We start from the raw sequence: 18,934 nt of genomic DNA on the forward strand, positions 1-18,934 counted from the left end.
CAGCTGTCACCGGCGTGGGCTGCTCTGCGTACTATGGATCTAGAACAGGCTGAGGGCCCAGAGTTAGCAAGTTGGCAAGGACTTGGAGGGGTAACCAGGTTGGGAGACAGCAGGAGAAATGGACAAGGTATTAACCACTCTACCAGCTCCCTCTAGTTTCCTCCCTTTCTTTTTTTTTTTTTTAAGATTTTATTTATTTATTGACAGAGAGAGAGACAGCCAGTGAGAGAGGGAACACAAGCAGGGGGAGTGGGAGAGGAAGAAGCAGCCTCCCAGCGGAGGAGCCTGATGCGGGGCTCGATCCCAGGACCCTGGGATCATGCCCTGAGCTGAAGGCAGATGCTTAACGGCTGAGCCACCCAGGCGCCCCGTAGTTTCCTCCCTTTCCTGCATTGCTCCCCACCCCTGCCCCCCAGGACAGGTGCAGGGGCAACATTGAACATATTCAATAACTAGTTCCAAACAATCAGAACAGGCTTGCTCAAAAGGCTTGGAGGCCCCCTGCCTTAACAGGCATTAACTTTTTTTTTTAAGATTTATTTATTAGAGAGGGAGAGAGCAGGGGGACAGGCAAAGAGAGAGAGAGTCCCTCTAGACATGGGTCTCATGGAGCTCTATCCCAGGACCCTGAGATCATGACCTGAGCCGAGATCAGGTCAGGAGTCTGCTGTGCAGCTGGCTGAGCCACACAGATGCCCCCAGGCACGAAGTTTCCAATTGCTAGAGTTCGGGAAGGTTTAGGGAAGGGCTGGAGCAGCTGGGCATTTAGGGGCAGTTGGGGCCTTAGGGAAGTGGCTGTTTACCAGTCCGTAGTTGACATTCAGTTTGGGCCCTATCAGCATCCTGGTTGCTTAGGGAAGCATGGAGCTCCACCCCAGGCCCTGGCATGTGAACGACAGAGTCCTGGTGAGAGCTGGGGTCTACCAGTGAAGCCTCGGCTTCCAGGGGCTCCTGGACATACAAGTGGCACTCTCACGGAACTTTGCTAGGTTTGCAGGCCCGCCCATCTTAGACTTGGGGAAATCTTTCCCGTTTCCTGGTCCTAGCTGACACACTTCCTGTCTCCTCTCTCTCTCCACACCAGTGCTCCCCTCTTTCACAATACCGTGCTGGTGAATTCAGCCTTGACACCACATCATTAGCAGCTGGAGAGCTAGTTCTTTCCTTAGGACAAGGAGGACTGAGCTTTCAAACCCTGCCAGGATGCGAGGGAAGATACTTACATTCTATTTTTCCATGGTAAAGAAAGGGGAGAAAAATCACTACACAACTCTAGACAAGTCTTTTTAGAAAAGAGAGTAGTTTGATAATACATATCAGCTAAATTTATAACCTAGTGATTTCTGTACTAGGAACATACTTGAGGAAGTAATCAGAGATGTTTTTAAGTGTTTATGAACAAGGTTGTTTACTGAAGTATTACGTACAACAGTAAAAAGAATGAATGTACATATCAGAGGACACGGCCTTGGGTCACTTATACAGTGGAATATTACACGGCATTAACAGTCGTGTTGTGAATGGTTTACTGACATGGGATACCAAAATATGTTACATTTTAAAAACAGGTTAAAATAGTGTAATAGCATGAGAGAAATAATATAAAAGGGAAAAAATAGAATTTGAAGCCTGCTTTATTAAGTACAAATTTATAAACTATTCCATTTAATTAATTGATTCAACAAAATTGCCATTACATGCTAAGCACTGAGGGTATAATAGTAAGACGTTAAAAATGTAATTTTCAAGGGGCGCCTGGCTGGCTCAGTCAGTGGAGCGTGCGACTATTGATCTCAGGGTTGTGGGTTTGAGCCCCACATTGGGCATAGAGATTATTTAAGAATAAATTTTTTTTTTTTTTTTTTTTAAGATTTGATTTGTTTGGGGCGCCTGGGTGGCACAGCGGTTAAACGTCTGCCTTCGGCTCAGGGCGTGATCCCAGCGTTGTGGGATCGAGCCCCACATCAGGCTCTTCCGCTATGAGCCTGCTTCTTCCTCTCCCACTCCCCCTGCTTGTGTTCCCTCTCTCGCTGGCTGTCTCTATCTCTGTCTAATGAATAAATAAATAAAATCTTTAAAAAAAAAAAAAAGATTTGATTTGTTTGTCAGAGAGCACAAGCAGGGGGAGCTGCAGGCAGATGGAGGAGCAGACTCCCTGCTGAGCAGAGACACCCCCCCCATGTGGGGCTTGATTCCAGGATCCTGGGATCATGACCTGAGCCGAAGGCAGACGCTTAACCCACTGAGCCGCCAGGAGCCCCATAAAATGACTTTCCTAAGATCGTCTCAGATTTTTTTTATCAGTTGAGGGAATCAGTAAGATATTACAACTTGTACAAAAGAGGGTTCAAAGCACCACATGTTTATAGTCCGGGAAGGATTGCTGAAAGAGTTTGCCAACTGACAGAAACTGGCAAAGGTGTCAAGACACTGAGGAAGCAACCAGTTGCAGTTGGTGGGATGTGACTTGGTTTTCTAGGGACAAGAATTACTGGCATTACTGTCCGTTTTCTGCCAATTAAGTTCTGTCCCTACAGAGTTGTGAATAGCTTCATCAGAGACAGGGAAAGGCACACACCCCATAGGATCAGATCATCTCTGGAGGCGCCAGTGCTGCCAGCAGGGATCTCGTGTTATCTTGCTTGCCCAGGGCAGATCTTCCCGCTTTTACCCGCGGGGCTGAGGAGAGGAGTCAGGGAGAGAGTGCCACTTAAACCAAGCCATTGTAGAAGCTGTCAGCTCTGAAGACGGGCTTAGGGCCTTCCAGGTAGATGGAGGAGCATGTGTGGAGGCCCTGAGAGGGCAAAGGGCTTCGAGCACAGGGAGGGCCGGTGCGTCGTCATGTGACTGGACAGAAATGAGCCAGGAGAGAATGTGAGGGAGAGGAAGGCAGGGGGCACGTAATGCAGAGCCTGAGGGAGGAGTCTGGCACTCCTTCCAAGTGCAGTGGGCACCGGGCACCAGCAGAGTTTTAAAGGAGGAAGTGTCCTGATCTAACTTGAGTTTTGTTAAACATCTCTGGTTGCTATGGGAGGAGACTGGCGTGGAGGCCGTTGCCGAGTCCAGTGCGGAGCTGATGAGCTGTGCACTGGGGAGAAGGGCCTGGATGCCCCAAACGTGGCTGGAACCCCCCACCCTGCCGAGGGATCCCGTTGAGGGTGCTGCTCTAGGCTGGGGGTGCCTGGGGCTCTGGTCTGCCTGCACTGTGGTGACAGGCTCCCCCAGACACGTCGTGGCTGCTTAGGCCCTTGTGGTTCCTGCGACTGATTAGAAGATGCGCCTCAGCGACAACCGTCAGGGAACGGGAAACAAAACAGAAAAACCCCAGATTTGTTACTCACATCTCCTTGAGGGGCACGGCAGGCCCTAGGGCCACGCAGGGAGGTCACGGGAGGCGGGGGAGAGCACTGACCAGGGCTCTGTCTTTACTTGGGTCCAAGCCAGGCAAGGCTGGGGTCTCACAGTCTCACTCTTTACTGAATTTACACAAAGAGCGGGGATTAGGGCGTGGGAACAGAGAAGTGGGGTCGCCCAGGGGTCAGTTACCTACCTCACCCAGCGCTTTCCACAAGGGGAACGTAGCTTTGTCGTGCAGCTAGTGACATGTTTATTCCAGATGGATGTGTTTGAAATGGATGCCCTGCGATCTGCGAGCCAGAGCTTTGTGTCAGGACTTCTGCTACAGATGCATGCTGCCCTCTGCCCCCCAGGGCCTGACCCAGAGCTCCTGAGTCCCTTGCAATTTCCTGGGTGGCTTTTGTTTGAGGAAGCAACTGTTGGTGGGCTCTGGGTAGCTCTAGGATGGAGGCCCGTCACCCTAAAGACCAAGCCTCCGGGGGACGGGACGGGGCTGGAGTGGAGTGAATCCTCATTCACACCCACGTGATGAGCCTCCATGAAAATCCCTGCAGTATGGGGGTCGGGTTGGTGAACAGGTCCATGTGCTGGGAGCATGGTGCACCCCAACTCCACAACACGGTAGCTCCTGTGTTCAGGATCCTTCTTGACTTTGCCCTGTGTGCCCTTTCATTTGGGTGTTCACCTGTGTCCTGTATTATATAATAAATTGGTAAACATAAGTGTTCCCTTGAGTTCTGTGAACCATTCTAGCGAATTATTGAACCTGAGGAAGGGGTCCTGGGAGCCCTGGACTTGCATCCGAGTCGGATAGAAGTGTGGGTGACCTGAGGACCCACTACCTGGGGTTGGCACCTGAAGTCGGGGGAATCTTGTGAGGCTGAGCCCTTATCCTGTGTGGTCTGCGCCAAGTCCAGATGGTGTGTGAATTGAGTTAAATCGGAGAACACCCAGTTGGTGTCCACAGAAAATTGGAGAACTGCTTGGTGAGCAAAATCCCACACATCTAGTGTCGAAAAAGCATTCTGCGCGTACACAGTAGTTTTTGGTTTTCAGTTGGATATGGGGGGGGGGGCACAGGATGAGTCCGGGATGGCTCGCCTTAGGCCTGGAGCCCCCAGGTGAACGGTAATGCCATTTTCTAAGGTGGGAGGTCTGGGGGTGTCAGGGTTTGAAGGAATGTCAAGGTCCCTTAGCTGGAGATGCCCGTCAGGAGTCCAAGTCCTCAGCACCCAGACGGGCTTGAAGGACAGGCTGTGGTAGTGGAAGTTGGTGCCTCATATCTCACTAGGTGTGCTGGGCCTCCCCCACCCCCAATTCCCAGCACAGACGGGTCCCCATCCCAGCCACCGACTTATGCCCCAGAGCTGTCTGTCCTCTTGGCTGGAGAAACCACACTGACTTAACCCAGAAGCCATTCATTAGCAGTAACCAGCAGTCGCCCCTTGCCCTGGAGGGGTGAGGGGGAGGAGGAACGTGGTTGGAGGTGGCTCTCCACCCTGCGGGGGAGGCTGGGGCTGGTTTTCCGTGCTTCCTCTCCGCAGGCATGACTCGGCTGGGCAGGTCACCTGGGGGGCTATGTCACGTCTCTGTAGGAAGGCCTGAAGGAAGTCCTGGGGGACCTGCAGCTCCCAGCTCTGGGACCAGCTCCCCTGGAGAATTGGACTGGGGCCCCTAATTCTGCACCTGCCCCCAGATGGGGCTGATCCCATGCAGCAGTCACTTCCTTTCCATGAGCCCTTGGCCATGGCTTGTGACCTCGAGACTCTGAGGTCCTGCCCCCTCTTCTTGGACTATGAGTCACTGATGTGTCACCAAGAGTGCTGGGAGCTGCCCAGCCTGGTGATGGGTACCCAGCGAGTCAGCTTGTCCGTTGCCCTCTGCCCTTCTTCCCAGCAGGCTCCTCTGGGCCCTGCCCTGGCCCTGGCCCTTCCCAGCCTGGAGCTCCCCTCTGCTTCCTGGTCGTAGAGAAGCGCAGCCCTTCCAGACCGATGTCAATGTGGTGGTGAAAGTAGGCTCCTGTCTGTCCAGGTGGAAGGAGACATGCCTGAGTGCTGAGAGTCTGACTCTAGCATAGGCTGGTCATGTGGATGACATTCGGGGGCATGTGGGTCAGAGCTTCACGGTGGACCGTCTCAGGGGAAAGGCCTGTTTTGTGGCTTTTGCTGATTTCGGTGGTGTCAGCTGTCCCGCTGTGCACGCCCGATTTCAGGATATTAATGTGCTGTCAACCACTTGAAGACTTCCTGCAGACTTAGATCGGTTCTTGCTAACCAGTCAGAGCCCCTGGGAACACATTCCTCTAGTAAACATGCTGTTTTAAAGATAAACAAAGCAGGGGCGCCTGGGTAGCGCAGTCCTTAAAGCGTCTGCCTTCGCCTCAGGGCGTGATCCCGGCGTGCCGTGCCGCATTGGGCTCCTCCGCTGTGGGCCCGCTTTTTCCTCTCCCACTCCCCCTGCTGTGTTCCCTCTCTCGCTGGCTGTCTCTCTGTCACATAAATGAATAAAATATTAAAAAAAAAAAAAAAAGATAAAGCAAAGGGGTTTGTTTGTTTGATCAAGTTTACCTGTGATCCATCAGCTTAGCCAGACATGAGGAGGAAATTCTCATGGGGAGGGGGCAATTGAAGGGGTTCTCCACCAACCAGGGAAGTGGTGTGTAGACTAGAGAATGGAGGTAAGGGATTCTGGCCCCGAAAGTGGACAGGCCCAGTGATATTTCTGTTGGGGGACTGACTACCTTCCTCCCCAAAGATTCGCAGCCCAGACTGATGGGTTATTTTTCCATGAGAACAGTAGGAGTCACTGAGAAAACATGAAAAGCTCTTCAGCTTTTCTGAAGGAGGAAACAGTTGTGAACAAAACTTAGGAGAGTGATCTAAGGCATGGAAGGAAAATTCTGGAGCAAGCTGACTTAGAGATGTGCCGTAGCAAAAGAGAGTAGATCAGTAAGGGATGGGGGAGTAAACTGCTGTAAGTGCAGTTAGGAAAATGCCTGAAGGTCTTAGTGGACCACCAGAACTAACAATGCTTTCTATTCCAGGAAGACGTTAGCCAGCACAAAGATACCTGACTCATATAATTAACACCTGGACCCTAGAAGTCCAGCATGCAGAGTCAGGCAGCTGGGGCTTTGCGTTTAGAAAGTGTGCCACTGAGGAAGGGAGTGGGGAGGGGGCCCCCCTAAGACCAGAGAAAGGAAGGCTGGGCAACAGGGGGAGGATGCTCAGCCTCCACTTTATGGAGGTGTCACGAGGACAGTGCTGTTATAAGGTGGAGAAAGCTCTATTCCCCAGAGTTGGGGGGGGGGGGCGTGCCCAGACCACACAGGCCAGGGGTGGAGGGCCAGAAGATGGGGAGGGGATTCGGTGTGCTTGCCACTTGAGACTTCGGTGGAGTATCCCAAGGCGCCAGGTGTGGAAGGAGCAGGGGCAGAGCTCTGCGGCCAGGACGGGGATGGGCAGAACTGGGGAGACGTGAGGAACCTGGGCAGAGGCAGAGCAAAATAGGAGGCCCAGGCTGTGGGGGCTGGGCTGGGGTAGAGGTGGGGCTCTGAGTGAGACCTGGGATGGGGTTGGAGACGCGTGGGTTCCTAGGAGAGTCAGGAGTGCGGTTAGACCAGAGAGAGGACATCCCCAATGTTGGAACACCAGCCAGTGAGCCGTGTCCTCGAGTGTCCCCAGGGCCAGCCAGCCAGGGACGAATGGTTCCTGAAAACCATTAGTGCCCCAGAAAACCTTGCCTGTAGACGCGCAGCCCGGTGTTGCTCGACTGGCACTGAGCCCTGCAGGGCTGCCAGGCCCTCACACCTAAGCAGCCCTGGCTCCTGCACTTGTGACAGGCAGGGTGGGGGGTGGGGCTGACCAGTTCCTCCTCACAGATGGGTAAACTGAGGCCCAGGGTGCAGGAAGGCACTCCGTTTACCTGCTTTTGTGAGTGCCCTGCTCTCACGTGAGGGGGCTGTCGTGGCTGTTGCTGTCCGGGTGGACCAGGGCACTGGCCAGGGCCACTCTGCCCCCTGCAGCCCAGTGTTGCCCCAGATCCCAGTATTCACAGGACGGGGGGACATTCAGATTTGCTCGCCCATTCTTTTAGTTGTGGTAAAATAAACATGATTTACCACTTTCACCACTGCTAAGTGCACGGCTCAGTGGGATTAAATACGTGCAGACGTCCTGCCTTTGTCTGTGGGCCTTTTCCATCTTCCCGAAGGACTCTGCTCCCTCCGAACCCTAATTCCGGGCCCCTCCCTGGCCCCCAGCACCCCCCCTTCCACTTCCTGGGGCCGTGGTTCTGCGGCCTGGGGACCTCCTAGAAGTGGAATCCTGCAGTGTTTGTCCTTTTGCCTCCGCCTCCTGTCACTGAGCACAATGTTCTCCGGCTCCCCCATGCTGTGCAGGCGTCCGGCGCTTCATCCTTTTTATGGCTGGATAATAAGATCATGTTCTGTTGGGCGGGTGGACGGGCCGCACCATGTTCATCCATTCATCCACGGTGGACATTGGGCTGCTTCCACTCTGGGGCTCCATGCGTCCTGCTTCTGTGAACGTGGGGTGCAGGACGTGCTGGGGCAGGTGCTCAGATCTGCCGGCCACGTGCATCCCCAGCTTCCTCTGCTGAGAGCCCTCAGCCGCGCCCCCAAGCACCCTGCCTCTGTGCCCAGGAGCTGGTTGGTCCCTCCCCCTGAAACAGCCTCCCCACTTCTGTCCCCCTGTGGCTCCCTGGAGCCCAGGTCAGTGTCACCTCCACAGAGTGGCCCCCCTGAACCTCTCCTTTGCCACAGCTCGAATCCGCCGTTCCCACCCAGCAGAGCCTTTGCTGGTGCAGTTCTGGGGGCTGGGATGACTTCCGACTGCACCCCTAAGACTCAGCCGGAGAGTGAGCACTGTCCTGAGTCCTGACAAGATGGCCACCCTCCCCCCGGCCCCATCCCCTTCCTGGTTTGGCTTCCCCGGGACTTCACCATCCATCATCCATCCACCATCCATCCATCCATCCATCATCCATCCATCAGATTCCTATTGTTTATTCTCTCTTTCCCCCAGCGTCCCTGACACAGGGGCCGGGGTTGGTTTTGGTTTGCTCACTGAACGGCAGCACCCAGCACATGGCGGGCACCGGTAGACTTGGGTTGGAGATGGACAGATAGCCCGGGGTGGATATCTGCCCTGTCTGTGGTGGCGTGGGTGGACCCCTTCTTTGGTTGGAGCGTGGCCAGCCCCAGCTCTGCAGCCCCGTGCATCCTGCGCGCCTCGCTGCACATCAGCCGTGGCCCTGAGATGGCGCCGCAGATACACAGCCGTGTGGGTGGCAGGGGGCACCCGAGCGAAGAGGTGCCCAGCCAGCACGCCTGGCGTGGCTCCAGCATACAGTAGGCACTGCCTAAATCTTTTGTTGAATGTTGGATCACACCGAGGCCCCCACTCTGGGAAATGGGGAGCCGGTCTCTGGGCCTTGCTTAAGACCCGTGCCAGAGCCTTCACTGGCTTTTCGGGACTTCCTGTGCACCTGCCAGTTCGTTCCCCTGAGGCCCTCTGCCTGGCCACCCTGTCTTGGGGACAGCACGTCTCAGGACACACACCTGCCCCTTGGGTCACCTGGGCAGTGACCCAAGTGTCAGGAAAGGCTGTTACACAAAGGACACTGGGGAGACAGCAGTCTGGAGCAGTTTGTCCCAGCAGAATCCTCCAGACTCCCCTCTGCTCTCGTCCCTGACTCCTCACCACCCTCACCTGCTCCATCTCCTAGTCCTGGGGAAATGCGTGCTGCCTGAGGTAGGACTTCTGTCTTACCCACCATTGTGTCCTAGTGCCCAGCACAGGGCCTGACATACAGCAGTTGCCCAGTAAATGCTTATCAAAGGAGCCGGGGAGGCCGACCACCTTAGTTGCAGGAAGGGAGTGGGTTGGGGGAGCCTGAGGCTACTCATGGAGTACAGGGGTGACCCAGGATCATGAGCAGGTGGGGAGGGGGAGCACCACAGAACCTGCCCCTCACCTCGGCCGCTGTGCTCTCCGGCAGCCCCCTCCTTCCAGTCCTGGGAGTAGCACATCAGCTGGGGGCTGTTGTGGGCAGACGGGGTGTGACGGGGGCTCCCCCTAATGCGGAGGGGTGGTTCGGGCTGCAGTTTAATCCTGGGTTGTCTCCTGCCCTTCCCACCAAAGTGGGGGGGGGGAGCGTCAGTAAAACACACTGATGATCCTTTGGTATTGACAGTCCCAGTCTCGGTGGGGGGGGGGGGGGTAGGCGGTCAGTTGCCAGGGGGAGGGGGTTGGCTGCTGACTCTCCTGCCGCCGGACCCTTCTGGCCTCTGGGAACCAGCACGGGAGTTGCCCCCCCACACACAGGCTGTGGGGACAGAGCATGTTGGCCAAGCTGGGGAGCTCCAGAGAGGCCTAGGTGGTCTGCCCAGCAGGGTGCACTGAGAGTTGGCCTGGCCCCCAGCTCCTCCCAGCCCCAGACCCCCTCTCTCTTGCAAGCCCTCCTACCTGAGTCTCTGCAAGGCCCACTCCCACTTGCCCTGCAAGCCTCTGTCTCAAGGTTCCTCCTTTTCCGGGCAGCTTTCACCGGTCGCCCTGCCAGAGTCACATGCCTCCTTGGGCCCCTTGAGGCCCTCAGGCTCCCCACAGCTAGGACCTTGGGTGAAAACCACCCACCCCTTGGACCGAGATCCCTCAGGATCTACTGAGTCCCATCCAGTCACCCGCCTCCAGATTGAGGTTCACATCGAGGCTCCACCCCTCCCCACCAGCCTCCCCCAGCTCCACCCCTCCCCACCAGGCCCCGGTTTCCTCATTGCAGAGCAGGAACAGTAAGGGGATTTGAGCCCGAGATGCAGCGATGTGGGGCACACCATATGCCCCGCTGTTTCGTGCCCCTTCCCAGCACGAGGATCGAATGAACAAAAGGACAGAGACACAGTGGGTCTCAGAAGAGGAATTGGCCCGCCCCTCCTGCTAGGGGAGCAGGGCGCTGAGTCAGGGAGGAACTGGTAGGGACACCGGGTCACAAGGTCTCATCTGGTGCTCCCCCCAGGCTCCCTGCTCCAGTGGAGCCAAGCTGCCCTCTGACCGTTCAGAGTGCATGGGCCAGGCCAGGCATGGGGGATGGCATCCCAGCCCTTCCCAGGCAGCCACGTCAGTCAGCCACCTGGGCACCTGGCTGGCCCCGCCTGGGCTTCCCTGCAGTCCAGGTGAGGGGTGAGTTGTTCGCCACCGAGTGACAGGGCCCATATGACCCATCAGGCGGCCACTGGGGGCCTGATGCACAGCTTTCTGGGAAGTGGGTTAACGGGATCCCAGAGCGGAGGGCTCGGTCAGGTCTCCTGGCTGAGTCATGGTGGCCCCTGGAGGAAGGAGCCATTACTGAGCCTCTGGGCAGCCCCCTTCTCCCCAAGGCCCTGGGACCTTGCCCAGACTCCATAACCTAGCCTTCAGCTGCTGCAGACCCAGGCCCCAGGTGTTCCCTTCCCCACCCAAACTGGGGAGCTTTCCCAGTCAGTGTCAAGGGCATTGGCCTAGACCTCTGGGTCCGGGTCCTTTTCCTCCACAGGGTTGATCCTGGACCTACAGCTGGAGCCAGGGTCCAGAGCCCTGAGTCCACTGCTCCAGGGCAGAGGTAGGGGTCTCAGCTAGAGCCCCCAGTCCCCTTAACGGCTCATTTCCTCCCAGCAGTCCCACCCCTCCTGTGACCTACAGCCTGGGGTGGCAGGGACTGAGCCACTCACTCACTTGGGGGACTGGTCCAACAGCATTCCACCTCCCAGGATAAAACCTGGGGTGACCTGTAGGGAACTCTGCACACTCCTGTCGCGGGCAGGACTGCTCTCCCAGCCTTTCCTGCGCCCCTGCTGGCCATGGTGGTTTCCAGAACTCCCCCGGCCCTAGGTGGGGGCTGTCTCAGAATCTTAACCCCCCTGCTGCTTCTGGCTTCTGCAGGTGAGTCCTGAGGACCTGCCACCCCTCCCTCCTCTGCCCCTCTAGGGCCACCGCTTCCCTTCTCCGTACTCAGCACCTTCCTTCCCAGCCCTGCCTGCACCCGGTCTCTGTCTTCCGTCTCTCCCTCACCTTCTGTGCTCGCTTGCTCCTCTCTGCCCTGTCCTGTGGCTGCCAGCAGAGGACTGCAGGACACACTGAGGCAGGCGCTGGGCACAGGCTGCGCCAGCGCCCCGACCTCAACACACCTCAGCCCTCCCGTTCCTATCCGTCAGCGTCCTCCTCATCTTCCTCTGTCCTCCTCCTCATCCTCATCACCGTCTTCCGTCCTCTTCCTCCAACCCCCTCCCAGCACTTAGGTCCACACGTTTCTGTTCCAGGCCTCGGGCTTGGGGTTGAGGGGATCTCGGGCCACAGCCTCAGGTCTGGGGGGAAAGCCTGAGAGGGTCAGGCAGGTGCTCCCCGACTCTTACCCTCCGTGAGAGGCACCCCGGAGCCAGCCGTCCTCCCCCAGGCAGGTGGGACGGAGCACAGGCACAAGACGGACAGGAAGCTGGTGGGAGGGTAAGGCCGCAGCTTAGAGAGAGCCTGAGGTTTCTGTCAGCCCTACCCAGGCTCCAGGAAATGCCCCACCCTGGAGGTCTGGGGAGCTGCCCTGGGCACTGGGGGGCTCCTCTCCACTGGCCTGACCCTTCCTTCTCTTGCCCTCAGCCTCCCTCCATGCTGCCAAGATACCTGGTGAGTGGGGCCCCCCCGAGCGGGGGGGGGGGTCAGAAGGGGTGGTCAAGCAGGAGAGGAAGGCAGAGCAAAGGGGGCCTGGAAGGCAGAGCAGAGACTCTGACTAGGAGAGGGGCCCAGGGCAGGGCAGCACCAGCAGGTGAGAGGAGCGCAGAGGGAAGGCCAGCCTGAGGGGAGGGCAGAGGAAGGGCAGGGAATGGCCAGGGGAAGAACAGTGCGGGGCGTGGACAGGGCGGGAGGCTTGTGCCCCGGGGATGATAAAATGTGACCTCCTCCTCCAGCACCCCCAGCCTGTGGGAAGCCCCAGCAGCTTAACCGGATCGTGGGTGGTGAGGACAGCACCGATGCCGAGTGGCCCTGGGTCGTGAGCATCCAGAAGAACGGGACCCACCACTGTGCAGGCACCCTGCTCACCAGCCGCTGGGTGGTCACCGCCGCCCACTGCTTCAAGGGGTATGTGCGGCCAGTCTCTTGCGCTGGACCCCATGCTCCCCACTCAGCCCCAGCCTCCAGGTCTTTGTCCCGTCTCGCGGCCTCTCAGAAGAGAGACGCTGCTTCTCAGGGCCTCCATAAGCATGTTGTCCCCGAGACCCTTCCCAGCAACACCCCCCCGCCCCGGGTTCCTGACTGACCCTACCCCCTTTCCTCTTCCTGCCAGCACTCTCAACAAGCCATCCCAGTTCTCTGTGCTGCTGGGGGCCTGGCAGCTGGGGAACCCGGGCCCCAGGTCCCAGGAGGTGGGTATCGCCTGGGTGCAGTCCCACCCCGTGTACTCCTGGAAAGAGGGCTCCCGTGCAGACATCGCCCTGGTGCGCCTTGAGCGCTCCGTCCACTTCTCCGAGCGAGTCCTGCCCATCTGCCTGCCTGATTCTTCCGTCCGTCTCTCTCCAAACACGCGCTGCTGGATTGCAGGCTGGGGGAGCATCCGTGACGGAGGTGCGGCTGCTCCCCACCGGCTGGCCAGGGGTGGCTGGGGTCGGGCTAGCAAGGCTCCTGGAGACACAGGAACAGTGCACAGCAGAGGGTGGAGGCCAGAGGCATAGCAGAAGGAAACAGACTCTTCGGACGACACAGACAAAAAGTGAGCTGCAGGTGGGAAGTCACAGAAAGCTAGGTGGACAGTTGTAGGTCCTTTCTAGTTAAAAGGGATCTGTGGTGCCGTCCTGGGGCGGCAGCAGCCAGATCAGTGAGGCCATTAAGTGATGGAGGAGGGGCTGGAAGGAGCATGTGTGGGGCCAGGCTGACTGCGGGGATAGGAAGACAGCTGGAGACTCCCAAGGGGGAACAGGCACCTCCTGGTGGCAGCGTGCCATGATTGCAGGCGAAAGTTCCAGAAGGATGTAGTCTCCTTAACAAAAATACAGTTGTCAGACTAAGTCTGGAAAACATCATCTAGAGACACCAGGCAGTTAAAGGAAGAGGCAAAGAAGCAGAAAAAGATGGATGGATGGATGGATGGATGGATGGATGGATGGATGGAAGGATGGATAAATGGGGGGATGCTAAGAGGAAAAAGTGTAAGAAAAATGGGACTTTAACCAGAATCCAGAAGAATTAAGAGAAGTGACACCAGGTAGGCCCAGAGGTGGAGTCTTGGGATTGGGGTTTTCCACAGGCATTTGGGAGAGCTGATCCATTAGCCTTTGAGAACTGCCTCTGAGGGGGAGCGGAGGGGGTCGTGGGGACAATGAAGACAGGGTTTCTCAAGCCTGACCCTCTGCTCCCTGCCCGCAGTGCCCCTGCCGCATCCCCAGACACTGCAGAAACTGGAGGTTCCCATCATTGACTCAGAAATTTGCAGCCGCCTGTACTGGCGGGGAGCGGGGCAGGGAGCCATCACCGAGGACATGCTGTGTGCTGGCTATCTGGAGGGGCGGCGAGATGCCTGTCTGGTGAGCACCCCATCTTCTTCCCCCATTGCCGGCTGCCCACCCCCCACGTCAGCTGGGACCCGCGAGCCCCCCAAATGCCTACAGAACCGGCGTCCATCCGGTTGGCTCAGGCATCCATCTGTCGGGCTGCACACCAGGCGTCTACTGCGCGTCTTGGGGGTGCCGGACCCCACTCTCTGGGAGCTTGCCTTCTCCTGAGAGGCTTCCTACGTCCTGGTCCCCAGAACCAGCTTCAGCTCCATCACAGGGGTAGCGGACAGCGGTGGTGGAATGGTCCACACCCGGGTTCAGACACTAAGGTCCTGGTTGTGGTTCCTTCTCTGCTACCCAGGATGCCAGTGTGGCTCGGGGGCCGTGAGCAGGAAGGTCTGGCACAAGGTGCTCCTCGCCAGCAGCGAGCCCGAAGGCCTGTCTGGCCCAGTCCTGCTGGGTTCCAGCACCTCCTCCGACAGAGAAACCCACCCCCAAGGGAATTGCTCCTTGCCACCTGCTGTGTCAGGTCCGGGGCTCTGTCCAGCCCTGACCCACGTGGGTCCCTGACCTTGCCTCCTCTCCGCAGGGTGACTCCGGGGGCCCCCTCATGTGCCAGGTCGAGGGCACCTGGCTGTTGGCGGGCATCATCAGCTGGGGCGAGGGCTGTGCGGAGCGTGACCGGCCCGGGGTCTACATCAGCCTGGCCTCCCACCGCTCCTGGGTGATGAGGATCGTGCAGGGCGTGCAGCTCCGCGGGCACTCGCAGGGGAGCAGCCCCTCCCGGGGCCGCGCGCGGTAGGGATCTGGGAGACGGGCAGCCGCGTGCCCCAGCTGCCTGACCGCGCGTCGTCAGTGAGCCACCTGCCTCCGGGGGGCGCCCGCGTGCCGGCACCGCCGCCTCTGCTGCGAGGCCCCGCCCCGCCCGCGGGAGCACCTTTCTGTGTGTATATATGTGTTAACGATTTTTACGGTTATTTGTAGCCCTGCCCGCCTATCTTATTTATTTCAATTTCAATAAATTATTTATTCCCCGTTCCTCTTTTTCCAGGTATGGGGACATTGGGAAGCAGGGGTACACTTGGGATTAAAATGGGGGAGGTGGGTGTTTGTCTGGTGGCCCCACCAGGGACCTAGGTGTCCTGTTCACCTGTGTTTCAGCGTTCTGACCCTTGGCCTTTGCACTTCTTTCCTATGCCCCCCTCCCATCGGGAGGCCCAGCGGGCTGCAGGGCCACTCCAGGCCCCCAACCTGCCTGTTGGGTTTCCAAAACTGGGCTAGCTAGGAGAAACCCGCCCATGTGAGAGTGGTCTGACCCCTCCCTCCCTCCCCTGAGAACCAGGTCTCCCGGATTCGGGCTGAGGCAACTCAGGCCTCTGCACCCCCGGGAGCTGACTTGAGTGACTCACTGCTGGTTCTGTGAGTCGTCCTTGCAGGACGGAGCAAAGCAAAGCAATGAGAGGCAGGTCTCTGGGCCATGATGGGCGTGAGTCACTGGCCAGTGCCCACAGGGGGCCTGCCAGCTAACACCCCCCTTCCCCCAGGACTGCCCCTCCCCCGCCCCCTCCTCTGCAGCTGGGGCCCTGACCTCCTGGACCTGCCCCCACCCCCGCAGCCCCCCACGCCTGGGACCCCGTCCTCTCCCACCTGGTGTTCCCTGCAACCCGTGGAATGTGCGGACTGAGGGCTCTGTGGCAGGTTTCAGGAGTCTGAACCTGATGGTGGCCCACACAGAGATTCGTTCTAAAAGTCAAGAAAACAGCTAGGTCCAGCCACGCTGAAGGACTGCTGACAAAGTGTCTCCAACTAGAAATTCACCGTGAAGCGAGTTTTTGAGAAGGTGGCATGGGGTTTTGGCTGGCTGGCTTTTTGGCACCCTTTATGGGGAGCAGCTCCTGAAACACTTGCTCGTGTTGTTTTGATGACCCTTGTGTCATTACCAGATTACAGTAGATGCCTTGGGTTGGTTTTATCAAAAAACAAACACCACACTGGTCTCCTGCTCGCCTGGGAACCAGCCTGGGGACTGAGCTCAGGTGAGCACCACATCCAAATCCGGGCCTTCCCTCACCTGCCACTCCCCCTGCCTGCTCTCCCGCCTGCAGCCCCCCTCCCACTCTCTGGGCCTCTTCCTCCTCCCTCTGTCCTCCAGGGTTGGCTCTCCCTATGCTCCCTGCCCCTCCTTCTGCCCCTGCTTCTTCCCCTCATTCCTTCTCCTCTCCCTCCTCTGTCCCTCGCTTTCTCCCTTGCTCTCTCCCTCCCCTTCAGTAAGCAGAGGGTCCCCCACAGAAGGAGGGAGCAATGCCTAGACACATCTGGGGGGGGGGGCAGGGGGAGATGTTGCCAGGACACTCTGGTGGAGCGGGTTGCCTCTGAGTTGGGCCATCCGCCTCCAGGGAGCCCCCAAGCAAGTGCGCCCTCCTGGAGGAGCCCAAGGGCAGGCTGGGCTCCAAGTGGGGAACCAGCACCTGGCTCCCCACCTTAACAGGAAGTGCGATGACCCCTCATCAGGGCTGGGGTTCTAGGAGGTGGAAGGGGGTCAGCCCAGCACCAGTAGGGTCCACACCAGGAGCACAGAGAAGCCCCTTTGCTCCCGGGTTGGAGCTGGGCCCAGGAACACCCCAAATCTGGACCACTGTGGGTGGGGAGGACTCATTGCTTCAGCTCCACCGACACCACCCAGAGCCCTTGGGCCTGCCTGCAGTCTCCTCGGAAGAAGTCCCGGGGGCCCAGTGGGCAGGTGTCTCCACCCGCTGCAGCCTCCCACATGGAACAGCCCTTCCCAGAGCTGTCCTGACTTCCCCAAGGGGACCGATGTCATTCCAGCAGGAGCTGCCTTAGCTGCAGGGTCTGTCCCTCCACGTGCTCTCTCCTCAGAGCTTTAACCCCTGCGGGGACGTCCACCCCCACACCTGCGACTCCGCAGCTCTGCCCCCGCGTCCAGAGAAGTGAGCACACACACACCGAGCCCGGCTCTTCTGTGGTGGCAGCCTCCTGTGCCTGGTAAGCCCACACCCCTGCCTTGCTTCCTCCACTGCAGAGACTGGAAAAGGGAAACGCTCGCTTCCACAATCTCCCGCCAAGTCCCAAGAGCCTGTGGGACTGAGTGTTGGCCCAGGGGAAGGAAGCAGACACCTGGGGGGTGGTTTCTTGGGAAGACGGCTTTTTCCTCATTAAAGGGACATATTCAGCTGTTACCCTTTCCCACCCTCTTCCTTCTTCTAGTCTGGGATGTCAATGTGATGCTTAAACATCTGCAGCCATCTTATCACCATGAGGTGACAAGCTGCTGTGCCAAATGAGAGTGATGACAGTGAGCAAAGCTTCAGGAGCTGTGGGTGTGGGGACGCAGCAGCCCCGTCACCCTGTCTCTGACAGCTGCCTCCATCCACGCATCCGTGCTTCTAAACCGCTGTTGTTTGATCTTGTTTTACTTGCAGCCAATTGCATTCCTAACTGATATACCTGCTTCAATCCTTCCGTTTTAGAATAGTTTTAGATTTATAGAAAACTTTTGGTTTTTTACAGAAAACTATTTTTGTTATCATGAAAACGACATGTCAGATTTCATCAATCACACACATTTGGGGTTTTTTTCAGAGATTTTACTTTACATTATTTTTTTAATTTTTTCAAAGATTTTATTTATTTGAGAGAGAGCATGAGCGTGTGTGCGCAGGCAGGGGGAGGGGCAGAGGGAGAGGAAGAAGCAGGCTCCCCGCTGAGCAGGGAGCCCAACGCGGGATTGGATCTGAGGACCCCGGGATCATGACCTGAGCTGAAGGCAGACACTTGACCGACTGAGCCACCCAGGCGCTCCAAGAGTTTATTTTTAAGTAATCTCTACATTCAGCATGGAGCTCGAACTCACAACCCTGAGATTAAAAGTTGTACTCTCCACCGACTGAGCCAGCCAGGGGCCCCACACATTTCAATTATCCAGATTAGGAAGGCTTTGAAATCATACCTGTCCACAAGAATTCTGGACCTGCAGAGGGTCCCCCCCACTTGGTGTCAGGGTCCCCAGGATGTAAAGATGTTATTCAAGAACAAGTCTTTTCCTTGTCTCTCTTTCCTGCTTGAAGCCAGTGCTGACATCCACCAGGGCACCTGAAGGAGTCTCACCGTTGCCCCGGCTCAGCCAAGCGCGCCCTCCCCAAGCTCCCTGGACGGCCCGGGTGGTCAGGGCTCCACGTGGAGGAGGAGAGAACGGCCTTTCCCGGCTCCAAGCCACACCTTGCCACGTGTGCCCACGTGGTTGTGCTCAGAAGGTCACGAGGTTGCTCATGGACACCTCCCTTTGGGGGGCCGTGGGTCTGCTTTCCCATCAGTCATGCACGGGCACGGCAGGACATGTGAGTTTTCAGAGGCTCTGCGGTCTCCATCCTTACGGAGAGGGTCATCCCTTTGACAGGATGAAATCCTCTTTGCTGGTTCTGCCTCGTGTCCCAGCATCCGCATGATGGCGGCCCCAGCGCTCCCTGCCTTCTTCGCCCGCTGACACTGGCTCCTGGCTCACACCGCTGGTTCCAGAGCTCCATGACCATCCGTATGGTGACTCCCAGAGCTCTCCCCCACAGCCCCCGGATGCCTCGACCTCAGCGAGACTCCAAGTGAATCCTGTTAACCCCTCCCAAACCTGCATCACTGTCAGGATTTCCCATCCCAGCAAAAGGCCACAGTCCGTCCTTCCAACTGCTGAGTGTGACAAACCCGGAGGACGGATACTGCCACGTGCTGGTGGGGACCCGGGCACGGGTGGGAACGCGGCCTGGCATGGCGTCCGCGCAAACCAGGCGACCATCTCCTGTGAAGCTGGACTTTCCCGCAGCCACCGACTCCGGAACCTGCACGTGGACACTTACAGCGGCTTTATGCAGAATCGGCAAACGCTGGGAACCCAGATGCCCTTCCGCTGGCGGTCGGGAAAACACACGTAGGACGCCCGATCAGGAGAATTCTGCTCAGCAGCCGAGAGGAGCAGACGGCACGCAGGCCCGCGGACGCCCAGTGCAGCGAGCTGGAGGAAGCGGCCAGGCTCCG

General features: G+C 57.8%; 1 protein-coding gene across 1 annotated transcript; it reads left to right on the forward strand.

Annotated features, from left to right (window-relative positions):
- The first annotated feature begins 9,661 nt into the window (after nucleotides 1–9,661).
- On the forward strand, nucleotides 9,662–14,921 carry LOC113245408 (brain-specific serine protease 4-like). The gene is made up of 6 exons (XM_026485538.3): nucleotides 9,662–11,294; nucleotides 12,003–12,029; nucleotides 12,311–12,482; nucleotides 12,688–12,965; nucleotides 13,764–13,921; nucleotides 14,481–14,921. Exons 1-6 carry the CDS (start codon nucleotides 11,213–11,215, stop codon nucleotides 14,691–14,693), a joined length of 930 nt encoding a protein of 309 aa, XP_026341323.1. The 5' UTR covers nucleotides 9,662–11,212; the 3' UTR covers nucleotides 14,694–14,921.
- Nucleotides 14,922–18,934: the final 4,013 nt, after the last annotated feature.

The sequence above is a fragment of the Ursus arctos genome, unplaced genomic scaffold (assembly GCF_023065955.2).
Source record: "Ursus arctos isolate Adak ecotype North America unplaced genomic scaffold, UrsArc2.0 scaffold_2, whole genome shotgun sequence".
NCBI classification, from domain to species: domain Eukaryota; kingdom Metazoa; phylum Chordata; class Mammalia; order Carnivora; family Ursidae; genus Ursus; species Ursus arctos.